Source organism: Lepidochelys kempii, chromosome 6 (genome assembly GCF_965140265.1).
Source record: "Lepidochelys kempii isolate rLepKem1 chromosome 6, rLepKem1.hap2, whole genome shotgun sequence".
Lineage (NCBI taxonomy): Eukaryota > Metazoa > Chordata > Testudines > Cheloniidae > Lepidochelys > Lepidochelys kempii.
Genome location: NC_133261.1, coordinates 96,379,678 through 96,400,250, shown reverse-complemented (window position 1 = coordinate 96,400,250; position 20,573 = coordinate 96,379,678). Strand labels below are relative to the sequence as shown.

The following is a 20,573-nucleotide window of genomic DNA, read 5'->3' as shown; positions in this document are numbered from 1 at the left end:
TTGGAGCCCTATGTCAGCGATTATGAGACATGTGAGAGCAGCAGGACGTCCGTAGAGAAGTCGGAACAAGTTGAAGCCTTTGAAGTGAAAAGCTAAACATGTTTTGTATTTTCAGATCAATATTAAAATAATGTAGGCCTTGTTGGATTCTAAGTTTTAATGGTGAGGGACCAGACGAAGGGCTCGTTTGCATGGGGAAATTGACAAGAATAACTATAGAGGAATAAGCTATTTTGCAATGGCTATTCTGGAATAACTCCCCATGTGGACACTCTGTTCTGGAATAAAAGTTGCTTTATTCTGGAATAATTAGTGTGCTTCCTAAGAGAAGTTATTATTTTGCAATAAAATCACTTTGTTCACAGGAGAAGGATTCTGAAATAGCTGTTGTGGGATAGCTTATTCCTCAGTAACTATTCTGGTCAATTTCCCTGTTTAGACAAGTCCTGATTCTGTAAAATACTGAATGTAACAATTTGGCCACACTTGAATTATTTAATGTTGCATCTTTCTGCATTAATCAAAATTAATTTGTTTCATACCTCTGAGTCCTTTTCTTTACTGTTGATTTATCTCTAAGGTATTTTAATAAAATGATTAGTTATCTTCTAAGATCAATGTACAAACTACACTTAGCAAAGCTCCTTTCATTTCAGTTGTCCAGGCCACCTATGGAGACCACTCCTAAAAGCCTGTCTGCTATGACTGACTGACATTGTGTGTGTCAAAACAATTTTAGATGAAGTTTTAAGTCTGGCTTCCTAGACACTTCATGCCATGTCTAACTCAATTGCTAAGGGAACTCAGAGCTTATAACCATACACTTCTCACCTTCCATTTCTGAGCAGCTTCCCATTTTAAAAGGCTTCATCTCTACCCATTAGCCAAGCAGATTTAGCGATCGCACAACTGCAATGATTTTGTTGCAATGTACCTTAAACACAATGCTTGTCAGCCAGTCATGTGCAATGTTGGGTACCAGTCTAGTAGCCCAGCCCAACAGGTTGACTCGCATACATACAAGTAGATTGGAGTCTGTCCACTAGAGAGCAATGGTGTAGATATAGATAAGATACATATGCACCCTTAAAATGATGAGGTTGTGGCACAGTTTGGATAGTTTATCTATATATGCCTCAAGATGTATTCTCTTCATGAGATTCAGTCCCAGCATACCCATTATGACTAATCTTCTGGAGACTAGAAATATACAGCTAGATCCTCCTTTGGCATATCTTTCAACGTGCCAGCAAATGAATGGAATCTAATGAGAGCTGAATGTACACTAAGAGATGAGGGCATAACCTATGGTTCAGAGATTACACAACAAATTCCTAAGTGTAGGAATTAGGGTACCCTAAATTTCATATTGATTAGCAGTCGGGGTTATAGCCAACATGCTATTGTCAGCCTTTTATCTTCTCTATGTAATAAATATAGATGTAATCACTTGAAAAGCAGCAGCAGGGCCAAGATTAAGATTACAATCAGAAGCAACAGGTGATCCTAATTAAGAAATGAGACTATAATGCAGTAAAGAAAACTTTCCGAGATGATGGAAGATGGGATGGCTTAGGCCAAAGTATTCAGTTCTATTGAAAGTAACAATGCATCTTCTGTGTCAATCTCTCTCCATGGAGAAGTATGCCATATTCTGAGGGCATCGCTTCCATATTCTTGATGATGTCTTTGGAACAACCAAATAAGAGAATCATACCCCAGGGAATTTAAAGCACATTTTATGCCAAACCTAAAGTACGCAGGTCAGGATTTAGAGAGATTAGTTCTATGTGGATACCCACGCGATACAAAAATAAGCATTAGCATTCACAGTTATGTACTTTGCTAATGAATCTCTATACCCTGAGTCAAGTTTCTCCCAACATTCTCATTATCCCTTTCAGATGCAGCTCTAGGCTTGTATGAATTTGAAGGTATCTAATGATACACAATAGCCAATTGAATCGCAATAGATATTATAAAAATAACTATGTAACTCTGACATCTGAGGAAATGGGAGCTATGTTTATGAAGGGTCAGTACTCTGATTTAGCATACCTTTGCAATAGTTGCAGTCTTCCTTGCTAGAGGAAGGGGGAAGATAGTCACCATTTTCCTGCTTCTCATGTAACTCTATCTACATGTTAATACAGTGCCAGTCATGGTGTTATCCAGGTGCTGTTCTTATTGTAGCAGATGTCATGGTTCGTTGTCAAACTGGGAGGGCATATCTAATGGAGTTTGGAGGGGTCTGGTTCTGTTCCATATTTTCATTAATGACTTGGATAATGGAGTGGAGAGAGTGTGCTTATAAAATTTGCAGACACTGAGCTGGAAGGGGTTGCAAGTACTTTGGAGGACAGATTAGAATTCAAAATGAGCATGACAAATTGGAGAATTGGTCTGAATTCAACAAAATGAAAATCAGTGAAGTGCGAAATCAAATACATAACTACAAAATTGGGAATAACTGGCTAGCTAGTAGTACTGCTGAAAAGGATCTTGGAGTTATAGTAGATCACAAACTGAATATGAATCAACAATGTGATGCAGTTAAGAATAAGGCTAAAGTCGTTCTGGGGTATACTAACAAAAGTGTTGTATGTAAGACACGAGAGGTAATTGTCATGCTCTATTCTGCACTGGTGAGGCTTCCGCTGGAGTGCTGTGTCCAGTTCAGAGCACAACACTTTAGGAAAGATGTTGATGAATTGGCAAGAAACCCTTCCAGCCCTACATTTCCACGATTCTATGATTCCATATAGGGATATTTGCTGTGATGCAGGCCCCCAGTAAGAAATTACAAAGCAGCATTTCAGCAAAAGGCAAGGAACTGCACTGAAGCTAAAGAATTGTTCAGCTCATGTATCTTAGTGTCTGATGGAGCGAGACCAGGATGTGGCCCTCTACGTCTCATTTCTGGGCACATGAAACAGTAGATCCTGAGGAAAGAAAGCTAGACTGTGGCCAAAGCATATTCACTATATCAGCGCAGACATGTTAGTGGCCAATGATAGTGCCAGAATTCTTCAGCCTGAGGTTTATAGTTAGTCACAGGTTCAACTCCCTGTGTTAGTGTCACACTTCGCAAAAAGAAAAGGAGTACTTGTGGCACCTTAGAGACTAACCAATTTATTTGAGCATGAGCTTTCGTGAGCTACAGCTCACTTCATCGGATGCATACTCTGGAAAGTGTAGAAGATCTTTTTATATACACACAAAGCATGATTTGTGTGTATATAAAAAGGTCTTCTACACTTTCCACAGTATGCATCCGATGAAGTGAGCTGTAGCTCACGAAAGCTCATGCTCAAATAAATTGGTTAGTCTCTAAGGTGCCACAAGTACTCCTTTTCTTTTTGCGAATACAGACTAACATGGCTGTTTCTCTGAAACCTGTCACACGTTGGGAAGTTTTACCTTTTAAAAACTGACAAGTCTCTTTTAATTTTAAGAACAATGAGGGAAAGGAAAGCCAGGAACTTATAGAGCCAGGCCTACTACAAGCTTCCCCACAAGAGCTATGCCAGGGTAATACAATCCTGATCTGAAGCATTCCCTGCTATTCCAGTCCTGGGCACCTTGACATTGTTCTGCCATTGCACCTCACTCTTGACTTCTTGTTATTCTACACCTGCTTGTCTCTCAGCGGAGCCAGTCAGTCATGCTGAATTATACCAAGCCATGTGATATGAACAAATAAGGTCCAGGCTAACAATTGTGACCTAAATCAGGAATTGAACATGGCTCTCCAGAGGTTAAAAGGTTAATGAGTTATAACCTGCTGTTACAAAGCCTTCCCCTCCTAAGATAATGAACCACTGGGCTGTCATGCTCCTCTATCCCAAAGATCTTTAGTGCCACTCATGTTCCCCTCCCCCCTCAAATCTGCCCTCCTGCAACTCTGTGTCATCCAGCTCACTAAATTTCTTTTTGTTTCACATATCCAGCCCTTCCATCAAGAGCAACCTGCTGGACTTCTCCCTCCTCAGATTATTCTGAGAGACAACCCCTTGCCTCAGAGAGCAGCTGGACAACCAACTCAGAGGACACCAGTAGCCAAAGCATTGCCCCCTCCTACACAGATTTGCAGTCAATAAATACTGAAGACCTGACCAGTGGTGGGGCTTCTGCAGCAGACTCAGCTGGTAAGACAAACATCCCTTCTTACATCTGTCTCTTCACAGTCTCAGCTAAACTCACCTGGTTTGGATCTGTTCAGAACTGAAGTACAGAGTTTGGCTCCAGAGCCAGAACAAACTTCACCACCATTTGGATCTACAATTTTGGTTTGGCCCACTAGAGAGATGGGAGTGAGCCATTAAGTTCAGATGCATATCCAAATGTCCTCAAAGTTCAGGTGTGCTTGGCTCAGGCCTATCTCTAGTTAACTGGATGGGATTCAAGAGCTTTTTCACAAGCTATCAAGCTTGCACAACCTTATTTCCTGGATTTCTTTCTTTTGTTCTTTCTTTCATTCTTTCATTCTTTCTTGCAATATATTTACTTCTGTAAATGGGGCTGGGGATGGTACTACAGGAGTTGAACAGAAAGGAAGCAGCCTGGCTCTGGATAAGAGAGCACTGAAAGGTTCTGAGTGCAGAAGGTGCGCTTAATCTTGAAGACTCTAGCTGCTGGAAGCCTTATTCCATTTGTTTGTTTGAACTCTGGCTGAGGAAAGCTATTTATTTTGTGTATCTTTGTCAGTAAGGGCCTGGTTTCAGCCTACAGCAGCTGGAGAAGCCTTGGGCAAATTGTCCTGCAAAGGAATAGTGGGGTTGGCAATGTATAATGAGACACAAAATGGTTTTAAACATTAAGTAATATTTGTGAAGATGTAACTGTTGCTGGTAAAATGACTGGCTGCCCCGCATCTTGCCATTGTTCTATTTTGTTGTCTCAATGAGCAAAGGGGAGAACTTGGGAGTTCTTATTAGTTCTGTACTTCTCAGAAGAAGTAACACAAGACATCTGTGTTACCAATGCAATGAAGATATTTACTCTTTCTGAAGTAGCTGCTTGTCTTCGTTATCAAAATATTCCATATCTGCATATGAAAAGAGAGAGGAAGAGAGTGAGAGGTTGAGGTTAAACTGCTGCTAGCTCTGTCACAGATTTCCTGTGTGTCCTTGGATAAGTCTGTTTTTTTATGACATTACTAGTTTGGCTGCTAAAGGTATTGGTGTTGATGTAATAGACTTTGATAAGGCATTTGACTTGCTGTTGCTTGACATTTTGATTAAAAACTAGAACAAAATAAAATTAACATGGCACACATTCAATGGATTAAAAGCTGGCTAACTGAAAGGTGTCAAACTTAATTGTAAATGGGGAATCGTCATCGAACAAGCATATTTCTAATGGGACTCTGCAGGGTTCAGTTCTTGGCCCTACACTATTTAACATTTCATGACCTAGAAGAAACATAAAATTATCAATGATAAAGGTTGCAGATGAGACAAAAATTGGGGGAGTTGTTAATAATGAAGAGGACAAGTCACTAATACAGAGAAAACTGAATCACTTCTAAGCTAGGTTCAATATGCAGTTTAATATGGTTAAATGTAAGTGTATACATCTAGGAAAAAAGGCCATACTTACTGGATGAGGGGACTCTATCCTGGGAAGTAGTGACTCTAAAAAAGATTTAAGGGTTGTGGTAGAAAATCAGCAGAGCATGAACTCCCAGTGCAACACTGTGACCAAAAGGGCTAATACAGTCCTGGAAGGCATGAACAGGAGAATCTCAAATAAGAGTACAAAGGTTATTTTACCTCTGTATTTGGCACTGGTGCAACCACTGCTGAAATATTGTATCAAGTTCTGGGATCAACAATTCAAGAAAGTTGTTGCTAAATTGGAGAGGGTTCAGAGAGAGGTTACAAGAATGATTAAAGGATTAGAAAACATGCCTTATAGTGATAGACTCAAAGAACTCAATCTATTTAGCTTAACAATGAGAAGGTCAAAGGGTGACTTGATCACAGTCTCTAAGTTTCTACAAGGGGAACAAATGTTTAATAATGGACTCTTCAATCTAGTAGAAAAAGGTATAACAAAATCCAACGGCTAGAACTTGAAGCTAGACAAATTCAGACTGGAATCAAGATGTACATTTTTAATGGTGAGTCATTAATCACTGGAACAACTTACTACTGGTCATGGTTGATTCTCCTTGACTGACAATTTTAAAATCAAGATCGGATGTTTCTCTAAAAGAACTGCTCTAGAAAATCCACAGTGTTTTTATTATTTGCAGACAGTAATTATGGTCAGAATGTCAAAATTGTTCAGTATCCTTCATCAGAGCCAGACTTTTCAAAGGAGATCCACACCCCCTTATGCAAGTGGGCAGATTTTCAAAAGAGCTCAGCATATTAGGTGCTGATTTCTTCTGAAAATGAAGCCCATTTTTAGGTGCTTGAGTGGGAGCTGAGTTCTTTTGAAAATCTGGTCCCAGGTATTTGTGCTGAGCTCTTAAAAAGCTGGCCCTGAGCTCTTTTGGAAATGTGAGACTGACTTGATCTCAGATGAGTCTGCTCAGTTCTCTATCAAATGATCCCCCTAGGTATTACTTTCAAAACTTTTGATCATTTTTGTTGCTTTCTTTGGAGCTCTGTCTTAATTGCTGCAAAAATCAATATTTAGGGAGTCTGGGGTGAAGTTACCACCACCTGTGCCAGTCATTGTCTCTTCTGGAAGATGTCTATCTTTGCTGCAAAGCAGGTTAATATCGGCCCCCTTGATTTATTGGCTGCTTGTAGAGTGTACAGTGTGAATTGGTCAACACTGAAATTTTTATTGAATTGGAGAAACACCATCAAAGTGTCAGTTACATTACTTATATGTATGTAAGTTCTCAGCTGGAATCTTCAAGGTCCATTTAGAACCTCCTCACCCTTTGCATCCTGAAGGCATTTGCCACTCAGTCAAAAATAATCTTAGTTATCATTTGTGCTGCTCATAAGTGCAACACATTTTAAAACATCTCTGTCCTCTTTAATAGTAATGCTGGAGGTGGGCTTAGAATTGAAAAAATGAGTCCAGACACCCCAGAACTGTGAGAAATGTGATGTGAAGGAGATTTCCCACACCTCAACCATTCTTTTTAGATGACAAATTAGAGGAACTATCCCAGGCTGAGGTGTCGGTAGAGGAGGTTTGGAACAAATTGATAAATTAAACAGAAATAAGTTGCACAGCACCAGATGGTATTCACCCGAGTTCTGAAGGAATTCATATATAAAATTGCAGAACTACTAACTGTGGTATGTAACTTATTACTTAAATCAGCCTCTGTACCAGATGACTGGCGGATGATAGCTGGTATAATGCTTATTTTTAACAAAGGCTCCAGAGGTGAGCCTAGCAATTACAATCCAATAAGCCTAACTTCAATACCAGGCAAATTGGCTGAAACTATAGTAAAGTACAGGATTATCAGACATATAGATGAACATGGCTTTTGTAAAGGGAAATCATACTTCATCTATCGATTAGAATTCTTTGAGGGGTCCAACAAACAGGTAGACAAGAGTGATCCAGTGAATATAGTGTACTTGGACTTCCAGAAAGCCTTTGACAAGGCCCCTCACCAAAGGCTCTTAAGAAAAGTAGGCAGTTATGGGATAAGAGGGAAGGTCCTCTCATGGATCAGTAACTGATTAAAAGATTTGGAAACAAAGGGTAGGAATAAATGGTCAGTTTTCACAATGGAGAGGGGTAAATAGCGGGGTCTCCGAAGGATCTGTAATAGGACCAGTCCTGTTCAACATAAAAAAATTAGATATGTTCCTGGAGGATAGGTCCATCAATGTCTATTAGCCAAGATGGTCTGGGATGCAACCCCATGCTCTTGGTGTGCCTATATCTCTGACTGCCAGAAGCTGGGACTGGACAACAGGGGATGGATCACTCAATAAATTGCCCTGTTCTGTTATTCCCTCTGAAGCATCTGACACCAGCTGCTGTTGGAAGACAGGATACTGAGCTAGATGGACCATTGGTCTGACCCAGTATGTTCTTATGAAAGTACAGATCTGAATCCAGCTTGGACAAGGCAGCTGGGAGTCAACCAAAAACATACTTAGTGCTTCTATGGTAATTTTAATGAATAAAATTGCAACATCCCTGTGAGGTAGAAAAGTGTCCTTATCCCCATTTTACACATGGGCAGACCGTGGCACCAAGAGGGCCAAAAGTCATATAGCATGTCCATGTCAGAGTTGGGAATACAAATCAAGTTTCCTGACTCCCAGTTCTGTGGCAATCTTCCTCCCTGAGGCAGGCTGAAGGCTTTAGACATTTGCAGTGGAGAGGGCTTCCAGGATACAGTCCTCTTCCCTTTCTCATGGAAGGGTAAGAAGGGAAGGGAAATCTCTGGGGGTTGGGTATACAAGGAACTGTTCAGGGGGAGGAAGGGTTTAGAAAGTCTCCAAGGTAGAATATGAAAGAGATAATAAAACAAACAAACAAAAAAGGTGAAACAAAAGTCAATTTTATTTAAAACCATTCAGTAGATTTTAAGGCCAGAAGCAATTACTATGATCATATTATTATGATCATTTAATCTGACCCCCTGCATAACACAGGCCAAAGAACAGTACCCACTAATTTCAGCGTGAAGCCCATAACTTCTGTTTAAGATACAGCATACCATAAACTAACTTTACCACAATTTGTTTTTTTAAAATTGCATTCAGTTGGATGCAAAACATCCTGAGACTTTGGCAAACAACGACTCGCCCCTTTCCAGTTGCCTGAACTGTTCGAGGCTTAGGGGCCGCTAACATGCAGCTCCTTTGTTATAAAGCTCTTCCCTGAGTTATTGGTAACATTCAAATGATTAAAACAGAGATTTTTACGGACAGTGTTGCCAACTCTCACCATTTCTTTGTGACTAATGTGATTCATCCAGGGCTGGTGACGGTCTCCCATGAATTTCAGCCCTGCCTGAGGTGGGTGGGAGGAACCCCTGGTTGTCTTCTGCATGCCCACCTCCTGGGGAAGAACAGCAAATCAAGGCTGCTTCAGGAGGCAGGCAGGGGTCTCTCCCTCTCCCTGCAGGAGAAGAGAGTAGTTTTGGGGTAGGGGAGAGGAAGCAGTGGAGATCGTTCTCATGGGAAGGGAGGAGGGATCAGAAAGAGCCCCCAGCAACTCAGAATAGCTGTGTTTCCTCCTTTCCTCCTCCTGTGCACAATGAGTCCATGAGCTCCCTACTCCTCCCCACTCTCCTCTCCATCCCTGCAACACCAGGCCTCGGAAGGGGGAGGGGACGAAGCACCTAAATGCCCCTCCCACTTAGGCCTGGGAAGGGAAAGAGGACCCTGCTACTGCTGGCTTCCCAGTCACAGGACACAAGGTGGAAGTGAAGAACCCCAGGAGCTGCTGGAGGAGCAGAGGGAGGTGGGGGCAGGGGCAGAACTGATGTGGGAACTGTGGGGGGTGCTTAATTAATTGCTGGGAAGCGGGACAGGCAGACGTGGGGGTGGGGAGGACAATTAGCATTGCCAGCACTCCCAGATGTACTGAATGAGGTGACTCTGATCCCCGTGCAGGGGCTCTCACTGACTGCTCGATGGTACAGAGCATCCAGCTTTTCCACAATATATAATGATTTTGGGGGTCTGACTCATGATTTTTGCCCTATTGAGGTTGGCAATACTGTAATTTATTTATGCTTATGTCAGGTTTGCTTTCTGGGTCCCAGATGATAGCACAAGCCTACTGGGTCAGATGTCCAGTAGTGCATGGGAATATTTAAATAAGTGGTTTTGTTTAAACAGAGGGAGGAAAACAATATTTCTGGTCACACTGTAATGTACTGCTGTGTGTGTTTGTGTGCCTGCCTGTGCCAGTGCCCTCTTCAGGGTGAAATCAGAACTGTTCAACTTTGAGTCACTGGCCCTATATTGCCCAGAGCTAGGGGAGAGTCTATTTCTGCTCATGTGGCAGAGGTTGAGTTCTATACCGATTGCCACCATCAAGTTCCTAATGCCCATGCTCTGCAGCATAGTGACAACCATGACATCCTAGGTGGCTGTGGATTTGTTACAGGATTATATTTTGTAAAGCCCTTTGGGTTATAAAAATTTACATTTTGGACATAAAGCTAGTTGTTTTTCAGACTCAGGCAGATCAAGGACTTGAATCTGGGTCTCTGACAACTCAAGTAAGGGCCTGAACCACGGGGCTATTGGGATTTTTGGGTTCAGTTATTTGCTCTATTTTTCTTTTCCCAATAAAGCTAGTTGTTGATGGATTCAAAAGATAAAGGACCACTTCTTCCCACCCCCTTCTAGCTTCTTTCTCCATGCCTTTCACTGACTTTTCAATAAAGTCACAGCAACTGAGGGGAAGTGAACAGCATTCCATCTCCAGTCATGGGACTGAGCTACTGACCTCTCCGTTATGTGGGCAATACATCAAGAGAACAGCTGTGGGGAGATGCTCTGTAATTCATCTCATGCCACTGAGGTGAGCTAGGCTAGGCAAAGCCCTCTATTTGTGTTTGTAATTATTACAGCTCTCAGACTCTGGCATGTTTACCTTGGCTCCATTTGCTCTGTTATGCTCTGCAGAAAGCCACAAGCTTCTGTGAGAAGTAGGAGGAGTTCAGTTGGGAATTTTCAGCCCGACAGAAGGGTTTCAGTCTCCAGCGTAACTGAGTATAGAAATTTTTGATATTATACCTGCAGTGGCTGGATCTAACTGCTATATTGAAAGGAGCACATCTGTATTTGGGTCCCATCCTGTAAGGTAATGAGTTCCCTCCTAGCCCCAGTGAAGTCTCTGGGAGTAAAGAACACCAAGCACCTTCCAGGATCACGCCCTTTTGTTAAATGCCAGGGTGTGGAAAAGTTAAGGACCAACATCAACAGGGTGGTCTGGTCTCTGGGGTTTAGCTCTTGACAGCACATAGCTGCATGATGGACAGGAGGCAAGGACAATGAAAAAGTAAATTCTCTTCAAGTGCTACTTCAGGAAGGTTCGTCGTACTATATGAAACAGTGAGTCCTCTTTGGAGATAGATATCTGTGCCACATAGAACCTGATCCTGCAATTCTGGCAAATAGCTGGTCTCCCAGGGTGGATAAATGACATGGGAGAGGTGCTTTCGTTTACAGTATGGATCTGGAGTGGCAGGGAAATCAGTGAGGTTTCAGCAGTAGCATAGACTGCTGTTAGCTGTAACTCATTTCATATGCTCTGGCAGTTAGGGGTATGTCATAAATATAAAGGGAAGGGTAAACCCCTTTGAAATCCCTCCTGGCCAGGGGAAAGCTCCTCTCACCTGTAAAGGGTTAAGAAGCTAAAGGTAACCTCGCTGGCACCTGACCAAAATGACCAATGAGGAGACAAGATACTTTCAAAAGCTGGGAGGAGGGAGAGAAACAAAGGGTCTGTGTCTGTCTGTAGTCGTCTTGGCCAGGGACAGACCAGGAATGGAGTCTTAGAACTTTTAGTAAGTAATCTAGCTAGGTATGTGTTAGATTATGATTTCTTTAAATGGCTGAGAAAAGAATTGTGCTGAATAGAATAACTATTTCTGTCTGTGTATCTTTTTTGTAACTTAAGGTTTTGCCTAGAGGGGTTCTCTATGTTTTTGAATCTAATTACCCTGTAAGATATCTACCATCCTGATTTTACAGGGGGGATTTCTTTATTTCTATTTACTTCTATTTTTTATTAAAAGTCTTCTTGTAAAACACTGAATGCTTTTTCATTGTTCTCAGATCCAAGGGTTTGGGTCTGTGGTCACCTATGCAAATTGGTGAGGCTTTTTATCCAACATTTCCCAGGAAAGGGGGGGTGCAAGTGTTGGGAGGATTGTTCATTGTTCTTAAGATCCAAGGGTCTGGGTCTGTAGTCACCTAGGCAAATTGGTGAGGCTTTTTACCAAACCTTGCCCAGGAAGTGGGGTGCAAGGTTTTGGGAAGTATTTTGGGGGGAAGGACGCGTCCAAACAGCTCTTCCCCAGTAACCAGTATTAGTTTGGTGGTGGTAGCGGCCAGTACAAGGTGTAATATTTTGTACCTTGGGGAAGTTTTGACCTAAGCTGGTAAAGATAAGCTTAGGAGGTTTTTCATGCAGGTCCCCACATCTGTACCCTAGAGTTCAGAGTGGGGGAGGAACCGTGACAGGGTATATTATCCTAAATGTGTGTGGGTATGGTGAGGGGGCCTTCCTACAGGAATGATCAGGCGTGATTACAATTCACCCCAAAGACAGGCAGGGTCACACAGCAGACTCAGTTCTCACTCCAAAATGTGAGAATTGCCTTGTTTTTACCTTAATGTGGTATCACCTAAAGCCTGGGAAAAGGTGAAGGGATTATATGGGTAAATTGAGGAATGCTGTACACCAATGATGAGAGGTTTAGAGGATCAGTTTTAGACCAAGCTTTTCATTGAACTACAGGGGGAAAACAGGAAGCAGATTTAATATAAAAGAAGGAAAAATGAGGGGATTATCGAGGCAAAATCTTTGGCTTCTCCCACACTGACAGTTCATTCCTTTATGCCACTTGGAGTTTAGAGGCTTCTCCTGATTTTCTGATTTTGTCATTTTTTTCTGGATTCCTGCCTCCTTTGTTCCTTAATTGGGCCCAAATGTTGCAGGTTGTGGGGCAGGGTTGTTAAGTACTTTCCATCCATTACAGCCCTGAGTACAAAATCCTCTACTTAGCCCCATAGCAGATACAGGTTGGCCAGCAACAGAGTGAGCTTCTCCAATGCTGTCCTCCCTAAACATAACTCAGCCCTGCTATGCAGGAACCACTAAGGGGGAGGGGAGGTTCAGTTTGCTTTGTTCATTCAGCCTTTGGCCTCTCAGAGCTTGTCTACACTGCGAAGTTGTCGACAAACCTTTTGTCTTTCACAGGTATTTAAAAAAGCCCCCCACGAAAGACAAAAGTTTTGCCGACACAAGTGGCAGCGTGAATGTGGATTTGCTGGCAGGAGTGCTCTCCCGCCAACAAAGCTAACGCCGCTCACGGGGCTGGAAATATTTTGTTGGCAAAAGTGCTGACAAAGTACTGAAAAAGAGCGTTTACACACACTGTTTACACACAGCCTTGTCACTAAAAGCTATGTGGTGTAGACAAGCCCTCAGACTGACAATTGAGATACTGGATTTTGTGACATGGACACCTGTCTGCTGAACTGAGATTCCCAACTCATATAAACCACCTAAAAGGTGCTGTGTAAACCAACCTGGATTTGAAGTAGTCACCTAGATTCAAATTTTCCAGTGAGCTTTGGGCCAGGTTTTCAAGTGCTCAGTACTTGAATCAAGGCCAGAGCTCAGCTCCAATTTGGCCACTTACAATTTTTTCAGCAGTGCTCAGTACCCAGCAGCTCCCATTGTGATAACTTATGGCCAGATTGTCAAAAGAGCTCCATGTTGCCATGCTGAGCTTTTTTGAACATCTGGCTACTGATTTTGGTGCCTAAATGTACTGAACTCTTTTAGACATCTGGCCCCTAGTGAATTGAGGCTCTGAACTCCTTTACCCATTGCAGACGTGTAAACACAGAAGTGTGTGCACTGTTTTAACTAAAGATGTGATGTTAAAGCAGGTTTGTGAAAGTGGTCAACTTTGTGTGTAGACACTCTTGCTTGGGTTTAAACTTGCCTTACATTGGTTTAGCTTGCCATTGTCCTCCAGCAGGGGCTATTTCTGAGATGCAAGGGCCCAGCCTTTCCCTCCCATGTTTGTCTTTCCTATCTTAGGAGAGCTCATTATTGGGTTTGCTGAGTCTTTTGACTTCAGATGAACTGTTTGTTCTGTTCCCAGTGCAGAGCTCAGTGGTGGAGGGAGAGAAGAAAAAGAAAAGCCTTCTCACATCAATATATGGATTTAAATTTGTTCCTAGCTTCAGGTCTTCAGTAACTTCAGTGCCATGAAACCAAAGATGAATTTTGCCCAGAGATTTATGTGTATGTGTGAGAAATGCTATGGTTAAATTTGCTTTGAAAATAAAATATCAATAGCACAGGAAAAATGAGCAAGAGAGTCCTGTATCCATGTATTCCCCAGAGTTGAGTAAATTTTACCAGTTCTGTGATTGGTGGAGAGAACAGCCTATTCAGCTTCATCCTGCCTCTTGATGCACACTGAGCGAGAGAACCTAAAGGGCTAGGTGAACCTACATCTGACTTTTGTTCCTGAACAAGGCCATGACCACACTACAAACTTTGGTCAATGCAAGTTACATGGGCATAAACCCACCACAGTTAGTACATTGCTTGTGTGCGTGCATATTCTGGTCCTTGTGTCAGCAGTGTGCATACTCACCAGGAGTGCTTGTATCAATGCACAGGGCAGTGCACCATGGGTAGGTTTCCCATAAGGTTGCCAAACCTCCAGGATTGTCCTGGGGTCTCCAGGAATTAAGGGTTAATCTTTAATTAAAGATTGTGTCATGTGATGAAACCTCCAGGCTTATGTACAACCAAAATTGGCAACCCTACTATCCCAGTGTGCAATCCGCCACCATTCGGTGCACTGTCTTTTGTGAAGTTTTGGCAATGCATGGTGGGGTTGAAATGAGTTGTGCAGGGGTGACTCGGAGCATGAGATCAGCTTCCTAGTGTGCAACAGTCTCCATCCCAAAATGTCATCTGTATCCCATAATTTTCATGCCTCTTTTCTAAATCCCACAAACCTACATGGCCCTCCTCACTGTCCACCATCTCTGACAGAAGAATGGAGCCTGCCCAGCTCTGCACTATCATCATAAGCACTGGAAGCACAGGATGCATGATCCTCTGTTATTTGCAGAGCTGCAAAAAGAAAAGACTCAGAGGGGAACATGTTGATTTTTTGGAGTACAGATTGCGGTGGGACAGAGTGAGAACCAATTCATGGTTGTTGGAGGTGTTCACAGAGCAGCTGTGGATAGTGGAGCACCACTTCTTGGCCTGAGAAAAGAGCACTGACTGGTGAGATTGCTTCCCAATGCCAGCTTGAGATGATAAGCAGTGGCTGCAGAATTTTCGGATGCGCAAGGCCACATTCCCGAATCTGTGTGCCAAGCTCACCCCAACCTTCCAGTGCAGGGACACCAAAATTAGAGCTGCACTGACAGTGGGAAAGCGAGAGGCACTCGCACTGTGGAAATGTGCAATGCCAGATTGCGGCTGGTCCATGGGAAATCATTTTGAAGTCTGAAAATCCACTGTGGGGGCTGTTCTGATGCAAGTGTGCAGGTCTGTTAATCGCCTCCTGCTACACAGGACTGTGATTCTCAGCAATGTGCAGGACACAGTGGATGGATTTACTACAGTGTGATTCCCGAACAGTGGTGGAGCAATAGACGGCACACATATCCTTATTTTGGTACCAGACCACCTTGCCACAGAGTACATCAACAGAAAGGGCTAATTTTCCATGGTTATGCAAGCTTTGGTAGATCATGGGGGTGCTTTCACCAACATCAGTGTGGGTCAGTCAGGGAAAGTGCTTGATGTTTGCATCTTTAAAAACACAGAACTGTTCAGAAAGCTACAATCCCTGGATTACCAGCGGGATTACCAGCGGGAAGGTTGAAATGCCACCAGTGATACTCGGTGACCCAGCTTACCCTTACTCCCCTGGCTCATGAAGCCGTTCAACAGCTTCTTTTCCCCACGGAAAGATTCAGCTACTGGCTCAGCAGATGCAGAATTACAGTTGAATGTGCTTTTGGTGGATTGAAGGGACACTGGCATTGTTTACTCACAAGATTGGATCTCAGCGAGAAAAATATTCCAGTGGTTATAGCTTCCTGCCATGTCCTGCATACTATCTGTGAAGCAAAGGGGGGAAAGCTGCTGCCAGGGTAGAGGGCAGATGTGGAGTGGCTGCCTGCTGAGTTTGAACAGCCCGACATGAGATTTACTAGAAGAGCTCAATATGAAGCTGCATAGCTCAGAGTGGCTTTCAAAGAGCACTTTAACAGTGAGCCACAGTGTAATGTGATGTACTGTACTCTACCCGGCCCTGCTGTTTTGGGGCCTATTAGGAACAGAATGGTGTTTGGTGTGCATGTACGAATATAACACTGTCAATGCACCTATTAATTTTGTGGTGCTTGCTGCACATTTATGATTATTACACTGTGTCACTGTTCCTACGTGTAGTGGCACACTGTACAATATCAGGTAAGGGGGTGCTTTCAGAACTGCTAGGCACTCTGCAGCATATGTTGTGAACTAGTAAAGATGAATTTTGTTCCAAATAATAGAATTTTATTCTGTAACAAAATCAGGGAAAAGAAAAATCCATGCAATTTTAAAGCAAATACATCAATAACTTAAAAAATTAATAGAATAGAACTTATGAAGCGGAACAAACATTCATGTCCATTTTATTTACACATACACCAACTGTGGCATTCACAGGTCAGTGTATATGAAGCTGTGGTTGTCTTTAATGTCGCCATGGGGGAGTGGTAGGCGGAAGGCAATGGTCCCTGGTGCCACATGGAATGTTGTGGAGGGTAGGTGTTGTAGAGATGTGCTGCAATAGAGTTTTCCATGGATTGCAGAGGAAGGCAAGTCCGAGAGTATTGAACCTATAGGATCCACAAGAGTCTGCAGCATCTGGGTTTGCTGCCTGAGAAGCCTCATGATGTCCTGGTGCATCTCCCTTTCCTTTTCCTGCTGGGACTCTTGGGCCTTTCTCCTCTCTGCGCTTTCTTTCTCCAGGCCTTTCCACAATGTTCATTCTCCAGTCACTGTGTTCATGGTCCAGTGCAGCACTGGCTTGCAGGATCTCATGAACATGTCATCCCAAGTCCTCTTCTTTCCCCTCCTTCTCTGGCTTATGGATTCCACGGATGTGGAGGGGCCTCAACAGCAGCAGCTGCAGCTAAAACACACAGTGATACCATTGTCAGTATAGTCACAACAGAAAGTGAAAGTTAAGATTCAGAACTCCCTTCCTTTGTTCCCCTAAAGTTTTAAACAAGACACGCCTATTGACACTTCTGCTTGGGAGTGCTTGTGCATGGCATCACGCAAAGTGCCAGCCATGGATAGTATGGCCCACCACGGTGAGGGAAATGGGAAGCGAATTGCTCAGTTGCATCAAACTATGAGTATAGGGCAATGTCACTGAATACTGGCACCATTTTCCATAGATGGTGGGATTTTATCTCACTCCTGAGGGTAACAAAGGCACAGAGAGCATAATTATCATGGACTGGCATGGGAAAGTGTCCTACCATTGAGGAAAAAATAAGACTGCCATCCCTGGAAATCTTTGGGAGAGGATAGCAGAGTAATTCCATGAACATTTCATCGAGCTCTCTCAGGAGGATTCAAGAGAATAACAGGAACCTAATTAATGTGATGAGGTTTGGAGTTCAATCCCTGATTGGGGAAAGGAATTTATCTGAGTCACTCGCATTTTTTATTACCTTCATTGCTATTTATTTCTATAGCCTCCCTAGTGTGCTTGGTGGTCAGGAATGATTTTAGATTTGGTTTCCCTTTTAATTCTGTTCACGTGTGTGTGCACAAACTCAGTGGCACTCAAAATAAGAATAAATCACTGAATTCAGACATTAAGATTCTAACCTTCCTAGGTGTAATCTCGTGTTGGAATCTTCTTGTTGATTGAAATCTGATCTTTGGATAATGTTTGAGTAGGTTGGTGCATATACAGACACCTATTGGCTCCAGCCCTGAGGTTTGCTGATAGTTATCACAAGTGGAGTCTCAGTAATGGAATGGAAATTACAAGGTTCACTGGTATAATTTCCTGAAATGTCCTGAAGCTGATTTTGGAGCAGTGATATAGTTTAATACAAGTGTGAGTGGCATAAATACAGATAATTAACATTTGGGTATCTTCTATGTTCCATACCAAATGCAAGAAGCTAGAAACTAGAACACTAGAAGGACAGTGGCACTATCAAAGCAGACCTGGTAATATAGGACAGAAAGTACAAAGTTGGTGGCCTAAGGTTAGGTGTTGTGATTATTATCGAAGGTGCTGTTCATATGTGACCCATAGCTGTTTTGGCTCTGTGGGGCTGGCAGTAGTAAAAGCTGAATGTTGTCTGTAAATGCAACTCAGTCACACAGGGAGTAGATATGCAGAATAACCAGGGCCATTTTTGTATAGCCCATTTTCCACAATCACTTTTTAAAGGGGCGGTGTCCCAATTTAATATAAATCCTATTTTATGGGATTTTTTTATGGGATCAGCACAGAGTTATCTGCAGTGATGAGTGCACTGCTATCACAAGGAATATGTAGCGTGAAGAGAGAGTGGTGATTCTGAAGAAAACTGAAATAAAATTAGTGTTATTATTTATGTACCAGCAGTGTGCTTGGCTTTCTTCACTAAAACCTATAGTGAACCACAGTTCCATGCGCTGAAAAGCCTAGTGGCTGAATGCTCATGCAGTGCAAACGTCACAAGGATACCTATGGGGCAGTGAATTGTCACGCATTTGTGTGCTTCATGTTAGGAGTGACTCTTCAGGAAAAATTTGAATGAAGAGAGGTGAATGCTGGTGCACAGGGGTACAAACGGTGTTTCAAGTTTATGGGTCAGCAAAACAGAGCAGACAACCGAAGGGTGTTTGTTTATTTGACATGCCAGCCTGCATATCAGTTTCACTGCATGGCAAGGCAGAGCTCTCCCTGTATTGTACAGAGTGTTGGCTCTGAAAGTGGGACATTAGGTTCCCCCAGGATGCTTTGCAGCACTTTCTCTGTATCAGGGCATTCTCTAGCCATGAAGAATTAGGATCTGGTTGGGAAAGTTTACACAAAAGAAGTAGGGGGCTCTGTCGGAGGCTTTGCTCTCATTAACCCATCTCTCCTCCTCCCCTTGGACTGATTTGTTTGTACAGGCTTGGTTGCCTCCAGCAACACATTATTAGTGTGAACTTTCATGTATCCTTGGAGACCTGAAGATTTCCCTGAAAACCTTTTGAATTCTTAGTCTCCATGGAGGGTGAAATGAGCAGACATTTCAGTCAACAGATGCAGTTGCTTTGGATTTTCTTACCCCTTTCTATAAATATCTGAAAGCCAGGTTGGTACATCTCCCCAGCAGCCACTGTAACTGAACCCCCAACCTCCACTTCTCACAGCCTCTCTCAGCTGGACACCCTTCCCAGGAAAGGCAGCCATTGACCCCAGCCATTGACACTACCTAGTTAAACAACATTAAATGCCCTAGCTGAGACCAGGGAGCATGCCACGCTTAGCTAAGAGGATGCTGGCAGTGCAATGAGCTCCTCTGTACATGGCTCACTCAGGGGTTTATTCCCTGCTGATCGGACTCTCCTTCAGACTGCCTCAGCTCAATTTGAAATGGCAGGTCTCAGTAGGTCTCAGAGTCCTTTTTTTAGCTCCTCTTTACATTTTGTGTCCTCGTCTTGCCTATACCCAGCATGGATTAAACACCCTGGAAATACCCTGATTTCCTGTCTAGCAATAGTCGCATGAGTGTCCAGGAACAGAATGGACCATGAGGACTGAACTCCCCTGCTGGTGGTTTTTGGCAGGTCAAGGGTGAGACATATTGGCAGAGACTAGTGTTGCAGCAATGGTGAAAGTGCAAACTAGTATTTTAATAACCACCGAGCAGGGTCATATGGTTTGGTGGTTAAAACACACCAACAGCCCCTGTACATTGGCACTGCAGTTCCAGGAGCTGTAATTTTATGGGGGGAAATATAGACAAGGCCTCTTTGTTTAGTGTGAATCCCTTACAGCGGGCACTCCATGCACCAAGAGAGCTAGAAGCTGAAATGCCATCCTCTGTGGACTCCATAATGCATTCTTTCCTTGCGTGTACTAACTTAGGGCTCTGTGTAGATTACATTACAGCTGCTCAGCAAAGCAGAGGTGATGCTGAACTCCACTAGGTTTTTGAGACTGTCCCTAACGCAGACTTGCTGGTGCGCTGATCATTACACCTCCTGCAAGATGTACTTACAACAAGCCACTGTATCCTGTATCAAACAGGTTGCCATTATGAACGCCTATTGTCCCTAGCCCTGTTCTCCATCCTTCCCCCAGGCTCTTTTCTGCTGATGGAGGGAAGTGGGGAAGGGAGAGGGAGTGCTGGGGCGGGGTGGGGGGGGGGTTGTTCTGTGCAGTGACATGATTGACAGTCCAGCTGCATCCACAGAACAAAACCAGTTTGTCTTGCATATCTAAACAACCAAAGGCTGAACTAATGGAACAAACAGGTGTGAGGAGGGGAAGGAAGGGGGTGTCACGCTCAGCCAATAGCTCCCTGTCTATGCTGGTAAAAAAGAAAATCAGGTCAGTTTGAACTGACACATTCCTCACAAAGTGGGAGGGAGAGAAGCTGTTGGAGGCCTTCTTCAGTGAGGGAAGGTATTTAAGATTAACCCCTACCTTAAAAGTGGATTCCAAGTCAGATGCCATGTGACCAGATTCACTGCAGTCTTTCTGGCATGCACCTGGAAACCTCAGCACAGACGCCTTTTGATTTCTGCTTCAGCAAAGGGAGGAAATGAGAGGCAAGGCAATGAGAGTGTGGACAGGTAGGATACATTCTTTTTTCACGGTGCGCTGAAGTGGATGCAACAAATGG

At 43.2% G+C, this 20,573-nt stretch overlaps 1 protein-coding gene across 1 annotated transcript in view; it reads left to right on the top strand.

Annotated features, from left to right (window-relative positions):
* STON2 (stonin 2) overlaps positions 1-20,573 on the top strand; it is an 86,660-nt gene that overhangs the window by 9,112 nt on the left and 56,975 nt on the right. The window contains exon 3 of the mRNA XM_073349345.1: positions 3,951-4,148. Within this exon, the coding sequence (XP_073205446.1) occupies positions 3,951-4,148 (198 nt within the window). The remainder of the gene's footprint in view (positions 1-3,950; positions 4,149-20,573) is intronic.